The 22,322-nt window shown below is 42.6% G+C and overlaps 1 protein-coding gene across 5 annotated transcripts; it reads left to right on the forward strand.

Moving 5' to 3' along the window:
- Positions 1-1,285: 1,285 nt before the first annotated feature.
- Positions 1,286-21,791, forward strand: eprs1 (glutamyl-prolyl-tRNA synthetase 1). 5 transcript variants are annotated; one of them, XM_030414206.1, is made up of 36 exons: positions 1,286-1,492; positions 3,392-3,476; positions 3,602-3,701; positions 3,789-3,949; positions 4,086-4,221; positions 4,627-4,721; positions 4,844-4,970; positions 5,115-5,307; positions 5,419-5,590; positions 5,723-5,956; positions 6,164-6,248; positions 6,919-6,978; positions 9,450-9,470; positions 11,333-11,443; positions 11,590-11,726; positions 11,832-12,039; positions 12,138-12,250; positions 12,380-12,497; positions 12,922-13,116; positions 13,207-13,374; positions 13,703-13,933; positions 15,054-15,302; positions 15,426-15,653; positions 15,738-15,997; positions 17,545-17,596; positions 17,728-17,937; positions 18,098-18,170; positions 18,317-18,396; positions 18,533-18,634; positions 18,757-18,912; positions 19,131-19,328; positions 19,503-19,676; positions 19,845-20,005; positions 20,305-20,383; positions 20,474-20,538; positions 20,729-21,791. In XM_030414206.1, the coding sequence occupies exons 1-36, from the start codon at positions 1,450-1,452 to the stop codon at positions 20,877-20,879; spliced, it is 5,031 nt and encodes a 1,676-aa protein (XP_030270066.1). In that variant the 5' UTR covers positions 1,286-1,449; the 3' UTR covers positions 20,880-21,791. The 5 variants fall into 5 exon arrangements, with proteins under 5 accessions (XP_030270066.1, XP_030270070.1, XP_030270068.1 ...); XM_030414208.1 differs by having other exon boundaries at positions 1,287-1,492; positions 3,789-3,945; positions 4,085-4,221; XM_030414210.1 differs by lacking the exon at positions 13,703-13,933.
- The last annotated feature ends 531 nt before the right edge of the window (positions 21,792-22,322 follow it).

Raw genomic sequence — 22,322 nt, forward strand, 5'->3', positions numbered from 1 at the left:
ACTGGAGTCTCAACACAACATGATCAGTTGATTAGAATATATTTATTCTGTTTTTATTGTATATTACAGGTGGTTTGGTTTTGGTTATTGTCTTAATTAGTCTACTGTGGGGTTTTTATCAGTTAATTTGTTACTTTGTGTATGTTTGGGTTATCTTACTCTACTGTCCATATCTTTTTCCCCAGACATTGTAAATCATAAATTACTGTTGGACTGAAATAATATAAGTCTATTTTCATAAAGCACCTCTCTCCATACCTTAACATACAGCCAGAGGAGATGCAAGAGTGCTGTTTACATAAGACGGCTGTGGCAGTAACTCTGTGACCACAGGGCGGGATGAGAGTTTTCACTGTCACAGAATAATAATGAGTCAGAGGAGGAAAAACTAAGACAGTGAAGTGTGTGCACACACACCACACACAGGTGTAGCATACGATTTGTTCGTGAACATGGCACCACCAGCTCACCAATGCTAACTGGATGTGTATGAGTGGTGCTATGAGGAAAGACATGGATGAATTGATTGATTGTAATTTAGCCTCCACAGTCGGCCAAGACAATGATTTATGATCCTCACACGTATAAGCAAGGACAGAACAGTGAAGAGCTTTTGTTGAATTGATGTTCTGAAATGCTGAAATATAGCATAACTGTGTCGAAGAGCTAGATCATAGAGTTGACATATAAACCTGTAAAACCACTAGAACACAGAGAAATGCCCTCAGGAAGGAGAAGTTAATGAACATGAACCGGGCCAACCTACACAGTGTCTCTCACAGCTGTGCCTGGTCATGCTTTCACAGTGCTGTACAGGGCGAGAACAAAAGACTGTGAGGCTGTGTGGCATTCACAGCATACAGTGGCTGAGTTGAAACGTGAGATTTACTGAAGAGCTGAAGAGAAGGAATCCAGGGTGGTTCATATTGTGTATGTATTAGAAGGAAGATGGCTCAGACTCAGCATGATTTATGTCCAGGCAAAGCCCAGGCCAACTATCATTTTACTTCAGAAACATGGGAAATATTCAAGACTGGATTTCTAAGGACCACCAGTGGCCCCGCAGGTTCCCAGCCCATGTTTGCCAAGTGGTTTGTGTTTCCTCAGTTGAACAATTAATTACGAAATATGCTAAACTGTGCTCAACACGTCGACCTGTCCTCACGGTCTCTCTCTGGAAAATTCCAGTTTTAAGAACCTAATTTGTGCAAAGTGTTTTCCTTCCATGTTATCTGTCAGTGTGTTTACACTCCCGTCCAGCTGGTGGCAGTATTGCACCAGTGAGTTGTCGGTTCGCAGCCCCTGAAGAAGACAGGTCCAGTCCCTCCACACGCTTCTTCACTGGGGGTGCCTGGTTTGCAGAGTGGTCTTGGCTGTCCTTTGACTGCCGTTGGGTCCCTGAAACAGTGAGAAGGCTTCACCACCTGTGTGGAAGAAGGAGTTCACAGTATGGCGTTAAACTTCACCATCAACACAAACAATCCGCCTCTGGGTGAGTTGCAGCTTTCGGTCTCTGAGTGGATAACATACTTCTTCAAGTCGTGTGTGTGCAGTGAGTGACAGCTGACTAGCTTAGCTAGCAGCTAGCACCATTAGCTACGTGTCATCCTAACAAATTAGACAAACTCAATTTAGAAGTCTTCCCCTTTGATGTTTGTGTGCGATTAATACAATATGGATAGTGTGTTAAGTAAACTGGTAGACACTGGACCAGTCATAGTGAGTTTCTGGTCAATATGGCAAACTTGAAGACAACTGTAACATGAAAAAACAATAATAAAAGTTATTTTCTCGTCCAAATGATGTCCAGTTTGTTTCACGGAAACAAGCCGAGTGTGTGTGTAATGAAGGATGTTTGTCTCCCGAAAAATGGAGTAGCTAACCAAGAGGTTTATTGAGCACATTAGCAGCTCTGTAATTTGACCTATATATGATTTAAAATTCGTATGAATGTATGTCCATATAAGTTGAAATGGGGCGTGTTGTAGTTAGCTAACAGCTAGCTAATGAAAATACCGGTGTGTAACGTTAACTAACGTCAGCTAGCTTGTCGTCGTGGCACTCCAAACCACAACATGTGGACAGTTAGATTAAATGTCCTTTTAATAACACCAGCTCCATTAACGTTACACCTCTCCCAACCTTAACCTCGGGAGGCTTACACACATTGTTTCATCACATGAAACTATTGTGTATGAACTTGGAAATTACAAATGGATGAACCATGCACAATATATGTATCAGCCGACACGCTGACATTAGCTAACCAGGTTAGCGCTACTAGCTTTGGGTTTAGATGTATATGTTGCTCGACTGTATCTGTAACTGACTTATTTTAATAAGATGTGGCATATCATCGTGTCGTGATCAATAAAGTCTGGACGAGGCTTTCCATTGATTAGTGGATCATCGCTTTGTACCATGACAGGCTAAATCATTAGCTAGCTTCGAAAGTGGCTCAACAGCGCCCCATGTGTCCGCAGGGAGTACAGCAGGCTGATGCAAGCAGGCTGAAACGTGGACTGATGATGTCGAGTGCAGATTGTTTTGCACTCTGATTTCTGTGTCAGTTGCTTAGTACAGGCACTCTTACTGGAAAGTGAAGTTGTGGTTGGGGATGTGCCTACAGATCCAGTTTTCCTCTCAAGAGATGAGACTATTCAGAGTTAACCAGAATACTTTATTGATCCCTGGGGGGAAATTGTTTAAACCTTCTCTGCACAAAGTGTGCACAGCTGTGGATGCAGGATGAGGAGGTTCAGACTGCAGTCCACAGGACCAGTTCAACCAGTTCTCTAAACCAAGATGTCTGTAAAGCTTGTCAGTCATCTCGGCAGTTGTTGTTCGGCCAGATGGAACAAAACTTCTTTACAGAATCTGAACTTGGTTGCCCTTGACTTAAAGAGAGAGTTCATCTGAGAAACAAAAATACAAGTTTTCCCTCTTACTTCCCTCTAGTGCTGTTTTTCCATCTGGATTATTCTGTGTGGGCTGCAGCCTTTTTTTTTTTTATATTGACTGTGGAGAAATCTGCCTTCATTCAAATGTAATGGAACCCAATGGCTCTTGGGTAATGATGCTCAAAGCATCAAAAAACACATTTTAATTATTTATTTATTTTTGTGCTTTGAGCTCCACAAGCCATCTGTCCATCCATTATATTTAAGAGAAGGTAGACATCTCGATGGCAAATGGCTCCAAAAACTGGCAAGTCACACTGAAATAATCTAGATGGAAAAACAGCAATACAGGTAAGAGAATGGAATATATTTTTTATTTTAGGGTGAAGTTTCCCTTTAACCCTCCTGTATTCTCTAAAGCTGTTTGCCCGTGTTAACCCAGACTCACTACAATAACATGACAATGCTGAATTTTCTGCTCTGTCCTGCAGGGGCCCTCCTGACAGCTGAGCATGTGAAGGGCAGTGTGCAGGTATCAGTGGAGGAAGGCAAAGACACACGGCTGCATGTCTCAGAGTAGGTGACGGGGTCATTTTGTCAAATTGCTAAATGAGGCAAAAATGTAAAGTAGTCTGTGCAGTGTGTTGCTTTTTCATTACTACTTACTTACCTCAGCTCTGTGTTCTCCTTCAATCTCTCAGTGCAGTCCAGTTCAGCGATGCCAACTCCATCAGTCGGTACTTGGCACGGGTGGCTCCCGCTCTTGGCCTCTACGGAGCCAACACGATGGAGCAGACCGAGGTGTGTATCTTTAACGTGAGCGCGACGTACCCTGTAACAGTTCGATGTTCTAGAGCCTTATTGGACATGCCTCTCTGCTACCTGCAGGTCGACCACTGGCTGGAGTTCAGCGCTCGGCGTCTGTGTGGTCAGCCTGGTTTGACCGTGGCACTGGCTGAACTGGATAAGGCCCTCTCCCTGCGGACCTTCCTGGTTGGACATGCCATCACCCTGGCTGACCTTTCTGTCTGGGCTGCCCTCAAAGGTCCGTAACATTGAGGATGCAGCAGTTTAGATCTCTCCCATCATTCCTGTCTGTTCATCTCTTTGGCTGTTTTAATCTGGAATGTCTGTAGTTAAACAGGAGAAATGCAGAACTACATGTTGTGTTTGTTTCTCTGCAGGTCATGATGAATGGCCAAGCCAGGGCAAATCCTTCTCTCACGTCAACCGCTGGTTCTTTTTCCTGAGCTCGCAGGTGCCATTCTCTGCTGTTGGCAACAAGTACACCGCAAAGAAGGCTCCAATGAGCAAATCCAATGTAAGTGTCATTTTCACACATTAACAAGTGGACAGTTTGGATTTATTTTTATAACATCTGGAGAAAAAGAGCATCTGTTCAAAGCAAGGCATGGCTGACCTGATACTGAATAAACAAAAACACCAAACAAACGCAGTTATTGCTATTGTGAAACATTTACAAATGATGATTAATATGTTTATTGTAACCTGCAACCAAAGATAATTTAATGTATTTTTTGTTAGTTGTTGTTGTTCAGTCTAAAATGTCAGAAAATGGTAATAATGATTTTTCCTTTCTAAAGGAGTAAAGAAACCAGAAAATATTCACATTTAAGAAGCTGGAATAGGAACATTTCTTTCTTCAGAAAATTGCTCTAAAGAATTCCTGTTGTTTTCCTGACCTTTTTCTGTCTCTGGTCGACAGTCGGATGAGAAGAAGCAGGATCTTGGTAAGTTTGTGGACTTGCCAGGAGCTGAGATGGGCAAGGTGGTGGTTCGATTCCCCCCTGAGGCCAGCGGGTAAGACTCGATCTGGAGTTTAAAAAAAGTTCAGATTATAGATGATCATTAAATTCTGGAATGTGCATTTGAAGTTTAGTAGCTTTCTTACCAGGGGCCATTTTTCTCTTTCTCTTTGCCAGGTACCTGCATATCGGCCACGCCAAGGCTGCTCTGCTCAACCAGCACTACCAGGTCACATTTAAAGGCAAGCTCATCATGCGCTTCGATGACACCAACCCCGAGAAGGAGAAGGAGGACTTTGAGAAGGTAAAACATTCAGATCATAGAGCAAAACGAAACAATTAATATTTGATTGATCCAAACCACTTGTAAGAATAAGAGACAATACTAGATGACAAATGGCAAAAATGGTTTGTGTTCTTATTTCTGCACGTCTTCATTTCTTCTCAGGTGATCCTGGAAGATGTTGCCATGCTCCAGATCCATCCAGACCAGTTCACCTACACCAGCGACCATTTTCCCATCATCATACGATTTGCCGAACAGCTGCTCAGTGAGGGCAAGGCCTACATCGACGACACGCCTCCTGAGCAGATGAAGGCGGAGAGGGAGCAGCGCACCGAGTCCAGATGCAGAAATAACAGTACGCCAGGGGAAGCATGATGTGTACCCGACGCAGTGAATGATGAAGCTGTAACTTTGACTTTTCTGATATTTCTGAAGCTACAACGTGGATCTTTTCTCTGTTGTGTAGCCGTGGAACAGAACATGAAGATGTGGTCGGAGATGAAAGCTGGGACAGAGTTTGGTCAGACCTGCTGCATGAGGGCCAAGATTGACATGAACTCCAACAATGGCTGCATGAGAGACCCCACCCTCTTCCGCTGCAAGAACACTCCCCACCCGCGCACAGGAAGCACCTACAAGTACTTCACTTTTATATGTCATAAGAGGATTTAGGTGGAATGAAAACAATTTTCACCCTTACATCTCAGGTATTTAGGTCAAATATTGGGCAATGTTTCACAAATTTCAGCTCTCCCTATTCTTTCCTCCAGAATCTACCCAACATACGACTTTGCCTGTCCTATCGTGGACAGTTTGGAGGGTGTGACGCACGCTCTGAGGACCACCGAGTACCACGATCGCGACGATCAGTTCTACTGGATAATAAATGCCCTGCGCCTCAGGAAGCCTTACATATGGGAGTACGCCCGACTCAACCTCAACAACACAGTGCTGTCCAAGAGGAAGCTCACGTGGTTCGTTGAGCAGGGATATGTCGATGGATGGTAGGTTTAATGTAATTCATCCGTCACTGATGCTGAATGTATAAGGTGTCTGTTACTTGTACAACTTCTTTGTGGCCTTCTTGGAACCTTCTCTTCCTCCCTTCTCCCCCCAAACGTCTCCTGTATTCCTCCTCTTCCACTTTACCTCTTACTACTTTTCCTCACCACCACTGTGTTTGTGTTTGACTTTCTCATCTCGTCCTCCAGGGATGACCCTCGCTTCCCCACTGTCAGAGGAGTCCTGAGGAGAGGAATGACTGTTGAGGGTCTGAAACAGTTCATAGCAGCCCAGGTACACAAAGACAGAAGTTAATGTCAGTGATGAAGATGTTGTGATGGGAACACACCAGCCGCACTGACCGTCAACACATTAACATTCTGACCTTTGAGTAGTAAATAGTGATCACTGGGTCGTCATGGGTGAAACCACACCATCTTCAAACTTGGCCTTCTGTTTAATCTCTGCTACACACCAGACGCCTCGTGACTGTGTCTTGCACAGTTGTGATGATATCAAGTACTCTGTACAACTGTTTGGTGTTCCCGTTACAAATGGTGTCTCCAGGAACACATCTTGCTATGATGGCAAATACACACACACTCAAAATGAAATGAATGAAATCATTACCAGCCAACGCTGTCGCTGCTTGTAATTTATGAGAGAGAACGTTTTTGAGTCTAGAGCATTTTTTTTTAATTGTGGGCTAAAAATGCAACACCTTAGGATGTAGAATTTTATTTTTTAAATTTAATTTTCACATGAATTTAAATTGTCTAGTGTGCACAGAAAGCCACAATCTGTACTAATCAGACATCCTATGCATGACCTTTTTAGTTGTTGTTTATTTATTACATGTCCCAATGCCAAAATTAAGGACTCGTGAGTTTCTTACATTTGTAAAATGTTTCAGAATGCTTTTATATTAGTTAATTATGTTTTTTCTTTATCCTCTTTTTTCCAGGGTGGCTCCAGGTCAGTGGTGAACATGGAGTGGGACAAGATCTGGGCCTTCAATAAGAAGGTACATTCCTCCTTTTTCATCTCAAGTCTGGGCTTGATCATCTGAGCCTAGCTGTGTAACTAAGTAATGATTTAAAAAAAAAAAAGATTCTGGCATTGAATCTAACTACAATCTGCATAGTTTTATTGGTAAGATGTAGGAATAATTTTAACATATGTGTCACATTCTAAATGAAAGACATGATAAAAGTATCAGGCATTTGAAGATGAAGCTGCAGTCCATTTACAAATACTGACATTTATATAATGAGCTATTTTTGAATGTTGAGAGTTAATTTTAACTCTGTTTGACCTAGTTTGCATGTAAGAGAGGATCTAATGAATGAATATGACACAAAGGTCACAGGCTGAAGTCTGTCACTGACAGAGCTTCAGAGAACGGCCTGTGGGTTCACTGCTGGCATGGCTTCTTTCTGCTTTGCTGTTCTCATTCTGTTAAACATTTTAATTTGCTACCCGGTATCCTGCCTCATGACCCCGCCCTCGTCCTTCATATCACCCCGAATAACACTGAAAACCTCATAAAACCAAACCAGCGGCATCATTTCACGTCCCACATCTGTTTGTATTCATGTTGTTTTGACCCCGTTTCATCTGTCTGGACATCAGTGTTGCTTCTTCTGTGTGGTTTTCCTTGCTGGCACTTGCTGCTTCATCCCAAAGTCAAGATGAGAATGTGAAGCTAATAGTTTAAACATGCACATAAACGTAGAGTGAAGGAGTGGTCAGACACAGCAAATAGTACATATGTAATAATCGCGACAAGCTAGTCTATATCACTTCTGAATGGTTGAACACAGGCTGTATTCAGACCAAATCGTCAGTGCTTATGATCGTTTGTCCACATGGACGGATTAAAAATAACAGCAACATAACATAGTGTGAGTTATGAACTGGGGCACAAGACCAAACCGAGTGATCACAAGTGAAACATGGCGCTTTGCAGAGAAATGTCTGCTGTGATTCCTCTGTAGCGTTTAGCCATGCTAATTGAAAAGCCCTGCTGACCCGTTCTGCCCTGAACTGCAGTCACAGGTTAAGCATGCTGGTCTTACACTCATCATTTGTATCTACTGAGCTAAAAAAAACTGTTAAACTCTTTTACAAAGCCAGACTGAGTGAATACACATGGCATTACAATCCACTGTGGTTTCAGTCATTCATGCTACGAGTCTGGTTGTCAGCTAATGTGATCGGCCACCGTAATGTGAAGTTGGCGTCCGCGATTGTCTTCAAAGTCTTCAAAAGTTGAGCCTGTTTAAAAAAGTTGTTACGCCGTATTTGGTGTGAATCCAGCCTAACAATGCATCAGAGACAAAGTGCAATATACAACCTCTAAATGTAGTGATGACAGCTGGCGTCAGATTTCGGAACAGCTGCTTCTGTTTATGTAAAAGGCTTCATATGCATGATCAACTAACTCCTCCTCCTCCCCGCCTTCTTCAGACAGTCTCACACACACAAAGTTCATCGCAAAACAACTTCCTGATATTTAAAGCTGCCGTAACAGCGGCTTATGATTAATGTTGTTACAGACGTTCTTTAAAGTATAACACAATATTAAGATGAAGCCTGTGTTCAATCGACCCGGTTGTGGAGTAAATCATAAAATACAGGAAGAACCAACCAGACGAACAATAACAGACAAACCTGTTTGATTCCCAGTGCTGCAGGCCTTACTCTACCTAAAATACTCTACTAATGAAGAATGTACAGATTTCATTAGATGTAAGTGAAAGTAGTCATGTACCAGTGAGTCACCACACTACCTTATTTTCTGTAAATCTTTTTTACCTTTGCGTCTGATAGATGGACAGTATGGAAAGCTTCAATGAAGCTTTATTAAAAGAAATGTTGCAGCACATTGTAATCTAAATAGGAATTGTCATTTTTGATTTCACTGCAGATTGTCTCATAAGCAGCCTACAGTAGTAGACGTTGCATTATTTAGCTAATTTTAATAACATTTCGAGACTTTAAAGTCTTCCACTGACACCACTGTACTTCTCCTCTGATGTTGGACTTCACTGTGCTCCCATATTTTGGTCCCAGTTTATTTTGTTCGGCAATAGAAAAAGTAAAGATTACAGATCATAAGGACTCTAGGCTACAGAGATACATTTGTGTAATTTAGTTATGGAATTAATTTGTATTTTATGCATCCATTTTCTGGGGTTGGGATTCCTTAGCCTGGTGGGTGATGTTGCTGATGAGGAAATATAACTGAGCATCATAGATGGAGTTTAGCAAGATGTTCTGTCAGTACATGAGTAAGAGCTATAGGTTGAGGCTCGGCTAGAGAAGAAAACACAAGAGATTAACGATAACAGAAGGTGTAAGAGTTGTATTTAAGACGAAGCCTGAGGGGAGAGTATGTAAACAGTCCATTCTGTGTAAATGTGTCTCTACCTCTTTCCTCTCTCTCTTCCTTGTATCTGACATTAAATGGCATCTCACTCTTCTGTTTCCAAGCTGCCAATTAGCTGTCTGAAGGTACTCCTCCTCCACATCCTCTTCCTTCTCCTCCTCCTCCTCCTCCTCCTCCTGCTCTCACTCATTTTCATCCACCCCCTCCCTGCTTTCATCATGGGCTAGTTTGTCTGAAAATCGACCAACAACCTTCACTATTTCACCAGCCAAGCACCACGTGTAGACTGTGTTTAAGAACAAAGAAGCTTTAAAAAGCAAAGGCCAGCAGAGTGTCCTAGTAGGTCAGACACTGGGAGCATCTACCAGCTCACAGTTGTTCTCTGAAATCTGACCTCTGACTTCTAGAAGAGAAATCACAAGATGTAATAAAGTGGTTGGTTAACTAGTTTTGTGGTTGGATTCTCTACAAGTCTGAACTGGCCCTCTCTGTTCAAGCTTATTTTGTGTCATGGCAAAAAGCAAAAATAGTAATATGTGCACATCTTTTTTTTTTTCTACTTGTTTGTTGCTTTCATGACGACCACTCTGACATCCTCACTGTTCAAATTTGATTATGAACAATATTCCCCTGTTCTGTTTGGGGCTTTAATGAAGCTGTTGATTGGATTTTTGCCTGATCTAATCCATGGAGAAAGAAGAACAATAACACCAGGATGTCATGGCAGCTTGAAAGTACACAATATGACATTTGCCAATCCCCAACAGTTCTACTGCAGTGAAACTGCATCGTGTTACTCTGCCTAGATCACAGAAGGGCTGCAGATTTAGACCCAGGAAATACGATTGGTAGATTTGACGTTATCCAAATGCATCTTTAAATCTCTAAACTGCAAAATATATTTGAAATGTCAGACAGTTTTCACCAGCGTTTTTATCTGAGAATTCAGGGGCTTCATTTTTTCATACTCTGTGTTAAGTCCTCCACTCTTCATGTCTTCATCTGTTCCCTTCATCCTTTAGTCCGTTGCAGCTTTCTGAGTGAGCAGCTGAGTTGTCTCCTCTTCATTTATCAGCTTTAAAAACTTGATTTGATATGTCCATTCATTTATTAGAGATTTCAGAAGTGCCAAGTACTTCAATTCTCAAATCACAGATCCATTAGTAATTCGGTCCAAGGTCATTGTGAAATTTTAAGATAACAGATAATCTTCATTATGTCAGCTGGTCTTGATTGCTGTTAAGAACTTAAACATGTTTTTCTGTAGCAGTCGTCACTTTACTTTGAAAATATCAAAAGGGACGTTTGCAGTCTCTGGGATGATCATTTGTCATAAACGGTTATTGTAGCGTTGACACTATAAGACTTGTGGGACAGAATTGTGAAAAATGTATTTGTTGGGTGAGTTTATGTTGACTCAGAGGTCGCTGAGCTAACTGATGTTTGAACTGGAGACTTTTATTGTTCCCACTGGAGTCTGCATAATTATAATGTCTACATCTGTCTCACTAGGAGGTACTCTGAGGTGTTTGGTGTAACTGTATCAGCCAAAGTGTTTGTTGGGTTTCTTCTTTGACCATCTTTTGTGCTGGTTATCATTCAGTTATCATTGAGGATTCTAAACTCGAGCTGGCTGCTAAAATAGTGAGAGTGAATGGTGTCTTAATAAGCAGCTGAAGAAATGCTTGTTTCCCTCCCCTTCATACACTGATGGTTCACTCATCAAGTCAACTTTTCTCCACTCATGTGTCCTCCTTTCTTCATTTGTCGTTACTGAGCTGGGTTATTTATGTAGCTTTTATTTTTTGGTTTGTTTGCAAAGAAAAAAAGCTTTTTGGAAAAGTTGCATCATTTTCTGCTTTGTCCATTCATTACTCAGCATTTTGTTTGTGTAGATAGTTATCAAGCCGTTTCTTTTACTGACCTGTTTGTGTGTGTATGTCTTGGTGTGCGTGTGTTTTTGTCTGTCTGTCTGTGTGTGTGTTAGGTTATTGACCCAGTAGCACCCAGGTACACGGCGCTGTCCGGCTCCTATGTGGTTCCTGTTTCTATCCCAGAGGCTGCAGAGGAGATGAAGGAAGTGGCTAAACACCCAAAGGTCAGAGCTCTCACTCTCTCTCTCTGTCACACAAACCTTTAATGATTTTATGTGGTAATAGCTTCCTGTTATTCAGAAGAACATAGAAACTTATAATTTAACCTTAGTTATAAGCCATGAAACACTCAACCTTTGTGTCCATGCAGAACGCAGAGGTGGGCATGAAGCAGGTTTGGTATGGACCTCGAGTTCTGGTTGAAGGAGCCGACGCTGAGACGTTCTCAGAGGGAGAGATGGTCACCTTCATCAACTGGGGCAACCTCACCATCACCAAGATCAACAAGTATGTAGGATCATTGCTCAGCTCATCTGTATTGTAGGGGAGAATCATGAAGCGTTGCATTTAAGTAATGATGTGCCCTGTCTCTTACTCTTCCCAACTGCTCAGAGGGGCCGATGGTAAGGTCGTGTCCATGGAGGCTCGCCTGAACCTGGAGAACAAGGACTTCAAGAAGACAACAAAGATCACGTGGCTGGCTGAGACGAACAGCGCCCCCCTGCTGCCAACCGTCTGCATCAATTACCAACCACTCATCTCTAAGGCTGTCATCACCAAGGACGATGACTTCAAAGACTATATTAACAAAAACAGCAAGGTCTGTTCTGTGATATGTGTGTTCCTAACCTCACAGTAAGTGTGACCTTCAAAAGTTATTTGTATATCTTTTGTAAAATGTGTCTCATTTTCGATCAGTTGGAGGAGAAGATGCTTGGAGATCCCTGTCTGAAGAACCTGAAGAAGGGTGACATCATCCAGCTGCAGAGACGAGGCTTCTACATCTGTGACCAGCAGTATGAGCCAGTCAGGTGAGCGAAAAGCACCTCCGGTTCATAAAGATCAACAAATACATACTTGGATCTGCCCTTCTTTCAATTATATTCTGTTTATATCCTATTGTTTATCTGTCTGTATGCAACCTCTGTTTACATGTCCAGTCCTAACAGCTGTAAGGAGAGTCCGTGCGTCCTGCTCTACATTCCTGATGGACACGTCAAGGAGATGCCGACTGCTGGATCCAAGGACAAGAGCAAGAGCCAAGCCTCCAACAACACGGTGAGTGCTTTAGAAGACAAACCCAATCCAAACGTTTTTAATTGTGTACTGACCTTCATCCGCAATTCTATTTGTAAAACAAACATATCAGTGTTTGATGAGTTTTATATGACCCAACATCAGCCAGCGCTCTGCCCTCATTTCAGGTCAGCTTGTTGATTGTCATTTCTCTGCAGTTGCTGGCCCCCTTTGTGCTACTAGGTTACTGAACACAAGTCTGTCACAGAGGCAGAAGATTAGATTAACAAAATGGATAGATTGGCTCTACTGATGTCTTAAAATCTGGAATCGAACTCTGTCTTTTCTCAGTCTTTAATCAAGGAATGTCTAAGAGGAACAGTGCAGTTACTTATTTGACGTCTGGTACCTGTAAATGTCTTGCTCGTCTTCTCAGTCACTAAATCTGTGTTACCTCTCACCCCAGCCTGCCGCCACCGCCAAGGCTGCTACCACCACCGCCAAGGCTGCTTCTACCTCTGCCCCAGCACCTGCCTCTACCTCATCCGGTGACTTGTTCTCAAATATTGTAGCACAAGGTGAAACTGTCCGCCAGCTCAAGACCGCTAAGGCTCCTAAAGATCAAGTTGACAAGGCAGTTCAGCAGCTGCTTTCTTTGAAGGTGCGTCAGCTGCAATGAAAGGAAACAAAGACTGTTAATGTTCCCAATTATTTTGAATTTCATTCTTTTTCTCTCTCTCTCTCTCTGCAGGCCCAGTTTAAGCAGGAGACAGGTATGGACTACAAACCAGGCATGTCTCCTCCCTCCTCCGCTCCTGCCCCGCCCAGCACACAAGCAGACTCCTCCTCCTGTCCACATGCCCGTGTGGCCCAGCAGGGCGAGCTGCTCAGGAAACTGAAAGCGGAGCAGGCACCTAAGGTACCTGGCCTTTTTTATTAATTTACTAACAATTTCCTTATCTGTTACCTGTTGGCACACATGTCCAGATCCATTTGTCCAATCATCCTGCATGTCCCAGTCATCCGTCCTTTCATTGATATTGAACTGCATGATTTGTCCAGTAATTCTCATCTCCTCATTTGTTATTCTTGTGAATTCTGGCACCCAAAGTCGTTGGTCTAGTCGTAAGCTGCTCATCTCCTAAATGATTTATCCAGTCACCCGTCCTATCCCCACGTCATCTGCATGCCAGTCAAGTTTATCCTTAACTACCCGTGACAATGAGCTGATATGTTGATGGTAACAGGACCAGATTGATGCAGCAGTGAAGCAGCTCCTCGCTCTCAAGGCCGAGTTTAAAAAACTGACTGGCCAGGATTACAAACCAGGAACGGCCCCTCCCATTTCCTCTTCCTCTGCTCCTTCCACGACCACTTCCTCCTCTTCCTCTTCCTCTTCCTCTCCTTCTGGCCTGTATGAACGTGTTTCACAACAGGGGGATGTTGTGAGGAAACTGAAGTCTGAAAAAGCCCCCAAGGTATTCTGCCAATAAATGCCCAAAGTTTAATTGTGAATAATGCTATAATGTTGCAAGCGGTGGTCAATTATCACTTATTACTAATACTTATTACTCATGACATTTGACTTTTATAAAAAAAAAATTCAAACAAATCGAGTACACATTTCTTAGATGACCTGCCTCGTTTAGTTTTTTGGTAGGGCTATGGGCACATTTTCAGTTATTTTGTACCTCAAACTGAAACTCTAATTTTTGTTTTTTGCTTTTTAGTGGCAACTTTTGTAAATATCTGCACCGTATGAGGCTACATAAAGAACATGGTGATTCTTGAAAGCCCTGAACTTGTTTTTTTCAATCTGTGTCTTAATTTTGAGTGATAGGATCCTTAATCAACATAGTGTGTTCTGCCAGGGTTGGAACAGTTTTGGTTGTTGCAGAAGTCATTGATCTATCCTAATCACAACAACCAGACAAACTGTGTGCCAAAGCCAACAAATGTCAAACTACAGTAACTTTTACCTTTCTTACTCCTCTGACCACTGTGGATGCTGCAGGACAATAAACAAAATCAGAAAGACTGGAATAATTTCAGGGTCACTTGCTCGTGCCTGAGGTGGGGATGCCTCTGTAATCTGTACCACTATAAGATGACTTGAAGTAACATGTTGAGACACCTACAACAGAAAGTGTTTCTGGTCTTACATGCTGATTTTAATTGTTGAACTGTAGGAAAATGCGGAGGACGTTTCTTAGTAGAACACATGAGAAATTGAATCCCAACTATGGTTTGATCAGGTGTTACACTGTTAACACCTGATCTAACCATATTTTGGGATTACTGAGGTGTTGATGTTACTAATTACAAAAGCATATTAAATACACAGTATAAACACTAACTAGATCTGTCACCCTAACATGAAGTCTAATCCCCTCCAGAAAGAGATGCACTCAGTACCAATAATGATGAAAAGCTGTGCAGTGAGCTTATATCCTTTAACAAGTGATTTCATCAGTGTCAAGATTTTCAGAACCTGCAATAATTTTTTTTCATCCAATGCTAATGTGCTGTTAAAACAGCGTTTATCCATTAGAGTGTTGCAAAAGTGGCTCTGAGTCACAGTGTCCTTTCTGTTCTCAGGACCAGGTGGATGCTGCAGTGAAACAGCTACTCGCCCTGAAGGCAGAGTATAAACAGATCACAGGTCAGGACTACAAGCCGGGAGCAGCCCCAGCCCAAGCTGCCCCAGCTCAGAAAGCCTCCGCCCCGGTCAAGAGTAGCCCCGCCCCAGTCAAGAGTAGCCCCGCCCCTGCTCCCGCCGGCCTCTATGAGCAGGTTGCTGAGCAGGGAGAGATGGTCCGGAAACTGAAGACTGAAAAGGCCCCAAAGGTGAGACCACAAATACAGATACTGCCTGAGTTTCCTGCTCTGAGTCTTAATATTGTTGTGGAGTCCTGCAGCTGTTCCTGCTGCCGCCACTGAATGGTTCTCTTCTTGCTGGCTGTTCATCAGGATCAGGTAGATGCTGCAGTGAAGCAGCTGTTGGCACTGAAGGCAGAGTATAAACAGCAGACTGGACAGGATTATAAACCAGGACAAGCGCCAAGCAGCCCTGCCAAGACCCAGTCCAAGTCTTCCACAGCCCAGTCCAGCTCTTCACCTCAGGCCCAGAAACTGTTCTCAGAGGTGGCCCAACAGGGAGAGCTGGTGAGGAAGTTAAAGTGCGAGAAGGCCCCCAAGGTAAGGGACTAATCACAGAGCGGAATTAAATACTGCTAGTGCTAGTACTGAAGGGGGAACAACAAACCTGCTGTTTCATTTCAGGACCAGGTGGATGAAGCTGTGAAGACTCTCCTGGACCTGAAGACCAAGTACAAGACGCTTACTGGAGAGGAATACAAACCAGTGGCCGCTGCCGGAGCCACTGGAGGAGAGGACAAAAACCGCAAGGACAGGGAGAACAAGTCCGAGAAACAAGGAGGAGGAGGGAAGAAGGGTAAAGGAGACAAAGCCAGCCAGGGCAAGGAGGCCTCAGGAGGAGCAGGTGGCTCTGGAGAGGGTCAAGGACCTAAGAAACAAACACGGTGAGAGACTGGAAACATGAAGGGGAGACGTGAAGAAGTAGATCCAGATGATGATTAAAGTCTGAGATGTTACCAGCCAGCACAATGTTTAGTGTAAATGGACTCAAGATTTCAGTTAAACTAATAATCCTCATAACAATTATACTGTTATCATGATTGAAATGATGTTGAGGAACAAACTTTTATTTTACTTTTTGCATCTGATGTAAATGTTTCCTCTGTAATTCTTTCTTTTAGTTTCTCTCTCAGACACATCATGACTTTCAAAACAATCACATTTCAGTTTTGTTTCGATATTTCTAACCATAGTGACTGGTGGAAATATTTCTCCCTCATTGCATATGAACATAATCAGATGTATGGAAAGGTCATCGGGCAGTTACTGTTTGTACCAGAAATGCTTTGGCTGAAATTGACTGGAATCGGATTTAAAATGTCTGAGCCAATAAAAAGCCCTACACTGAACGTCTGAAGCCCATTTGAGTTGCGTTGCGTCTAAGTCGTGTTTTCTTCGCGTGATGTATTGTTCCGTATGGAGATGTTGATAGTTTTATTCAAACAACTTGCTTTGAGATGTACGTTTTAGCTTTTAAAGAAATAGGGGAGCTTTGTAGCGACAGAGGCACATACTTGGATTTGTTTCTTGGACAATGAAGATGGATCACAAGCCTCTGCCACTGTAGCTTAACAGCTGGAGAGATTTTTCTTTTCACTTTATATTCAGATTTGGTGAGTTTTAAATGGTTGGTGTGTTTTTCATCTGCTTGATCAGTGCTTGTTGTCTGCTGTCAGCCTCGAGTATGGCACTTGATTGCTTTATGATATTGCTGCAATAATTAAAATAAATATACATCAATATTTATATGCTGCTCGCTTTTTTAATTATGAAAATAGTACAAATCCGGCTCACCAGCACCTGTAAATGCTTTCATTCCAGTCACCTGCTGAAGTCCAAATGGTCACGTTTTTTATATAAGATGCAAAAAGTACAATAAATACTTCTGTTCCTCAGATAAAGACTAATAATAATATCACCACAATAATGGCAATAGTGCCTTTGCCCTTCAGTTGCAGCTCGCTCTGTGTGTTGTTCGCTGTAGGAAACTGGTCTGCTGGCTTTATAGCTACTCGTGAGCTTTGAGTTGCATAGTTGGCTGGAGTGGAAATTGCTGTGTGCTTGTTAGTCCCAGTGCAGGTGCAAGTTTATTCACGAGTGCATTCAAACAATTCTAACTAATCAGGCATGCTCTGACATACCAGAGATTGTGGTGTGGCGTGCTGTGGCAGTATCCCAAGTGTCTTTGCTGCTGTATCCGGACAGCGTTTCATCACCACTGTCTTTTAATTTGACTAATTGTTCTTTCAGTGCGAACTTAATAAAACAATTTTGGTAGATTTTACTCCAATACAGTAAAAGTGACAGACTTTGGTTCCAAGATAAGATTTCCTCTTCTTAACAAATTAACAGTAGAATTATAATAATGTTGCATGTTTTGTGCCATAATCTGAAGGTTTGCATGACACTAACTTGTGTGTCCGTCTGGCAGGTTGGGTTTGGAGGCCAAGAAAGAGGAGAACCTGTCTGACTGGTACTCTCAGGTCAGTGACACTGGATTATAAATATCTTTTAGTCCAACTAAAGCTTTTTCTACTTCTAGGAAAGCCAATAAAATCACTGCACAAGTCTATTTTTTTCTGAAGATTCCTGTCCTATATTGTTGCCCCTCCAGGTCATTACTAAAGCAGAAATGATTGAGTACTATGACGTCAGTGGCTGCTATGTGCTGCGGCCCTGGTCATTCGCCATCTGGGAGTCCATTAAAGAATTCTTCGACCGGGAGATTAAGAAACTTGGTGTGGAGAACTGCTACTTCCCCATGTTCGTCTCTCAGGCCGCCCTGGAGAAGGAGAAGTCCCACATTGAAGACTTTGCTCCTGAGGTACGAGCTCCACATTTTTACGACACTCCATACATGGATAAAATAACCTATGGAGCGCTGAAGCATGTGTTACAGCAGTTTGGGAAATAAAAAAAACAATACAAAAAATGACCAGCGGGATACTTCAGTTAGCATTTCTTGTTGATGTCATCTTCGTCAGGTTGCTTGGGTAACGCGGTCAGGAAAGACTGAGCTGGCTGAGCCCATTGCTGTCAGACCCACCAGTGAGACAGGTGTGAACACAGCTCTTCAATCTAGACCAAACTACAGTCACATAGACACCTAACATCATACAATATCTGAACATCTTCTAAACATTTCTCTCGTTTAATGTGATTGTGTTGTTTTGTGATGTTTGGTCTGTTTGCTTTTGCTCCAGTGATGTACCCCGCCTACGCTAAATGGGTCCAGTCCCACAGAGACCTGCCAATCAAACTCAACCAGTGGTGTAATGTTGTGGTCAGTATCCTCCTCCACTCACATCTACATCATCTTCATCCACAGTTTCTGTTTTTTACTTCGTCGGTAGTCTTTACTTCTACTGACTGGCACCCTTTTTCCCTCACCTCTTTCTCCTTCCTGTTCCTCCCTCCAGAGATGGGAGTTTAAACACCCCCAGCCCTTCCTGAGGACAAGAGAGTTTCTGTGGCAGGAGGGGCACACAGCCTTTGCCACCAAGGAGGAGGCAGCTGAGGAGGTAACAGCCAAGGATATATCAAGCACTCATTCATTGTCGATTCACAGTAGCAAAACAAGTGTTCAACCTCAACCCGTATTGTACAAATCACTAAATACATTCTTTGTATAATGTATTTGTAGGTGCTTCAGATCCTGGATCTGTACGCCAGAGTGTACGAAGAACTGATGGCGATCCCCGTGGTTAAGGGGAGGAAGACGGAGAAGGAGAAGTTTGCAGGAGGAGATTACACCACTACTGTGGAGGCGTTTGTCTCTGCAAGCGGCCGAGCCATTCAGGTATACTGGAGTACCTCACTTGATACACTCATACATTCACATGGAGATCAGCAGGATATTATGTTTCATTTGTAAATCTCAGCACTGGTTTTGATGAAACTTGGATCACAAATGATGAGCCATATTGATTTGAGTCGGTATTTGACAGCAAAGTTTCCAAGAAATAAAACAAAAAACATGAAGTCATCTTGCCCTTGGCGTTGCTTTGTGTTTCTCAGGGTGCCACGTCCCATCATCTTGGTCAGAACTTCTCCAAGATGTTTGAGATCGTGTTTGAGGATCCAAAGAAGCCTGGTGAGAAACAGCATGCCTTCCAGAACTCCTGGGGAATCACAACCAGGACCATTGGTGTCCTCACCATGGTGCACGGAGACAACATGGGGCTTGTGCTGCCTCCCAGGGTGGCCTGCCTGCAGGTAAACACACACACACACACTCTCTCTTACAGACGTGTAGATAGTGGTCAATGACATGTCCATCAATCACAAGACATCTGCTTTCTGTTCTATTCTTTTATTATTGTTTTAATTAAAAAAACTTAAAAAAAAGCTTGAACTTAAAGTAATTCAGATTTCTCTTTGCTCTTCCAGGTTGTCATCATCCCATGTGGAGTCACTGCCTCCCTGCCAGAGCAGGAGAAGGAGGCACTGCTGATCCAGTGCTCCAAATACCAGAGCAGGCTGCTGGATGCTGGCATCAGGGTGAAGACTGACCTTCGAGACAACTACTCCCCGGGCTGGAAGTTCAACCACTGGGAACTCAAGGTCAGAAATGATATGATGATGACAGAAGTGGTTGTGGTGGTTGGTGAAGTGCTTTACCTGAAAGCATAAATGGAAGAAATATTGAGATGACAATAAGGGTCAATAATGAGTTGTAAAAGAAAAACTGAAAGCGTTGACAATAAAGTTGTTTGTCTGTGTCTCGTCCAGGGTGTTCCTATCCGCCTGGAAGTGGGTCCTAAAGATATGCAGCAGCGTCAGTGTGTTGCAGTGAGGAGAGACACGGGCGCAAAGTTGACAGTTCCAGAAGCTGAGGTGGAGAAGAGGCTGGTCGACATGTTGGAGGACATCCAGAACAGCCTGTTCAAGAAGTAAGCAAGTACACACCAGGGTTAGACTGACATTGTACATAGCTTATTGCACCGTGACATACGAGTGACAGAAAAGGTATGTTGTTGTTAGAGTATATAGAAAAAAGTACTGTTGAAACCAGGCAAAAAGAATAAGTTATTGCAGGTTTAAAATCATGCAGTCCAGACCAGCTGGGGGGAAAGTTATGTTGATAATTACGTACACAGACTGTCAAAGATCCTACTGTAAATGAGAGCACAGTCGCGTTCATATGATTGAATGATGAATATTGATTTTAAGTGCGTTATCTGTTGATCAGAGCTTCAGATGACTTGAAAACGAACATGCTGGCTGTGGACACAATGGAACAGTTCCAGAAAGAGTTGGACCAGGGCAAGGTGAGCAACATAACCCACACAGAGCAACACATTTCATTATCTGTCCTCACGTGAATAAATGATTGATAATACATTTGTCCTGCTTGACAGATTGTCCAGATCCCGTTCTGTGGAGGAATTCAGTGCGAGGAATGGATCAAGAAAACCACTGCCAAGTACGTGCGACAGGTCACTCAATGGGATGATAGTTAGTGCTTTGATAGAGCAAATAAGATGTTGTACTTCCCAAATTTGATGCAGACTAGGTTCTTAAGTATTAGTTATTCTTGCCCAGTTTTCCCTGATTTTGCATTGAGTGCTGTGATTTCAGTGAGTAAAGACATTGCTGTGCTTTTGCCCCTGTAGGGACCAGGACCTGGAGCCTGGAGCTCCGTCCATGGGAGCCAAGAGCCTCTGTATCCCCTTCTCTCCCCTGAAGACGCTGCAGCCTGGTCAGATGTGTGTCAGTGGCAAAGAGCCGGCTCAGTACTACACCCTGTTCGGACGCAGTTACTAAAGACCTGCCCTGCTAGAGCACGAGGATGAACATAGTAGTGAAAAAGGGCTTCAGTACATTTTCTCATCTATTTCTTGTTGTCTGATCTGTTGTGGGTGTCTAGGTTAATATGGTTGTGGAGGTGAATGGACTGTGGGAATTGGAATATGTTTTTTTTTTCTAACATACGTTAACATTGTTATAATACATCTAAAGAAAGTTGAGGTGAAAGAAACCATTTTCTTCTTCCGTTACTTTTATATTCCGTTAAAATGAAAATGTTTGTGGCGCTGCTTGCTTTGTGAAGGCCATGTCAAAAGAACACTGACTCTCCAGCAGTGCGTTGTATTAGGATGTGAAATGCCACCAGAAACCAGGCAAGTATTACATCTTTGCCATGTCTGGCAGGTAATGAGTCATCACAGAGTCCTTTCATGGAAAGTAAAAAGGTAAAAGCAGCTGGTTCTAACATGGAAACCACTTCTTAATTAAAACATTTATTTACCCCATACTTAACACTTTGAAGGAAAGAAAAAATCAGATTTACATATTGTTAGTTAAACTTTCTGTCAGTTATGAATTTAGTTGGTTTGGGCCTTTTTGAAATCTGGACAACTTCCAAAAAAGCAAATATCAATAAAAGTATAGAGGATGAAGTACTCCTTGCCTGCTGGTAGTCCCGTCTCTGGCAGCCAAACTGTCTCAGGAACTCTGCAGGTCCTTAAGGCTTGTGGTTGGTATGTTATTGTCAGCCCTCCTCTCTGTATTATTGGTGGCTCGTGGTTCACAGCTTAATAAGAATTCCTGGGAGCCAACTGTTGATGGCGTTGATGAGCTGTGTATGCTTAATAGCCTGTAATATAGCCTTCTGTCACTTCTCCCCCATTAAAGAACTCTCCAACTTGTCTATAATAAAGTCATTTCCATGGCCAACTGTCCTGTGTTGTTTCTGATCTAAATCAAGATGTGTGGAGAAACTAAAACTGCAACTGGACAATTGTTAGCCAGTTTTGATTATAACATTATCGAAAAAGAATATGCATTACATCTGTATGACTAATAAGGCTTTCAATGTACATGTGGCATTGGAATTAAAATATTTGATACCCTTTAACACATAGTATTGACACACATTTACCAAACCACACTGTGTCATACTGAACATTGTGATATGACTTAATGGTGTTTTTGTACCAGGTCTAACTAAAAAAACTAGTTACAGTGTGGTGCATTAGGCCAAATCCCTTAGTTACATAATATTGAACCAAGTATTTCCAACAGGAAAAAAAGGGCTGCCTGTCTCAATTTTCAAAATAAAACTTTGGGTGTGTGGCTGATTAACTTGCACTCCAGTTTAAGTGCAGTGCAAAAACATCTTTTCCCAACACGTCCTCGTATGCAATCGCTTCTGAAAACAGATTCTTTGAGGTGGATACATGTGAAAATTACAGCCTGAAAACAGGA

The sequence above is a fragment of the Sparus aurata genome, chromosome 4 (assembly GCF_900880675.1).
Source record: "Sparus aurata chromosome 4, fSpaAur1.1, whole genome shotgun sequence".
NCBI lineage: Eukaryota > Metazoa > Chordata > Actinopteri > Spariformes > Sparidae > Sparus > Sparus aurata.

Bases quoted from the DNA above. Each gene is read 5' to 3' on its own strand.
- eprs1 (XM_030414206.1), top strand. From the start codon at position 1,450: ATGGCGTTAAACTTCACCATCAACACAAACAATCCGCCTCTGG. The intron at 18,397-18,532 runs GTCAGTATCCTC...TCCTCCCTCCAG, and splicing joins ACCAGTGGTGTAATGTTGTG to AGATGGGAGTTTAAACACCC. The intron at 19,329-19,502 runs GTAAACACACAC...TTGCTCTTCCAG, and splicing joins CCAGGGTGGCCTGCCTGCAG to GTTGTCATCATCCCATGTGG.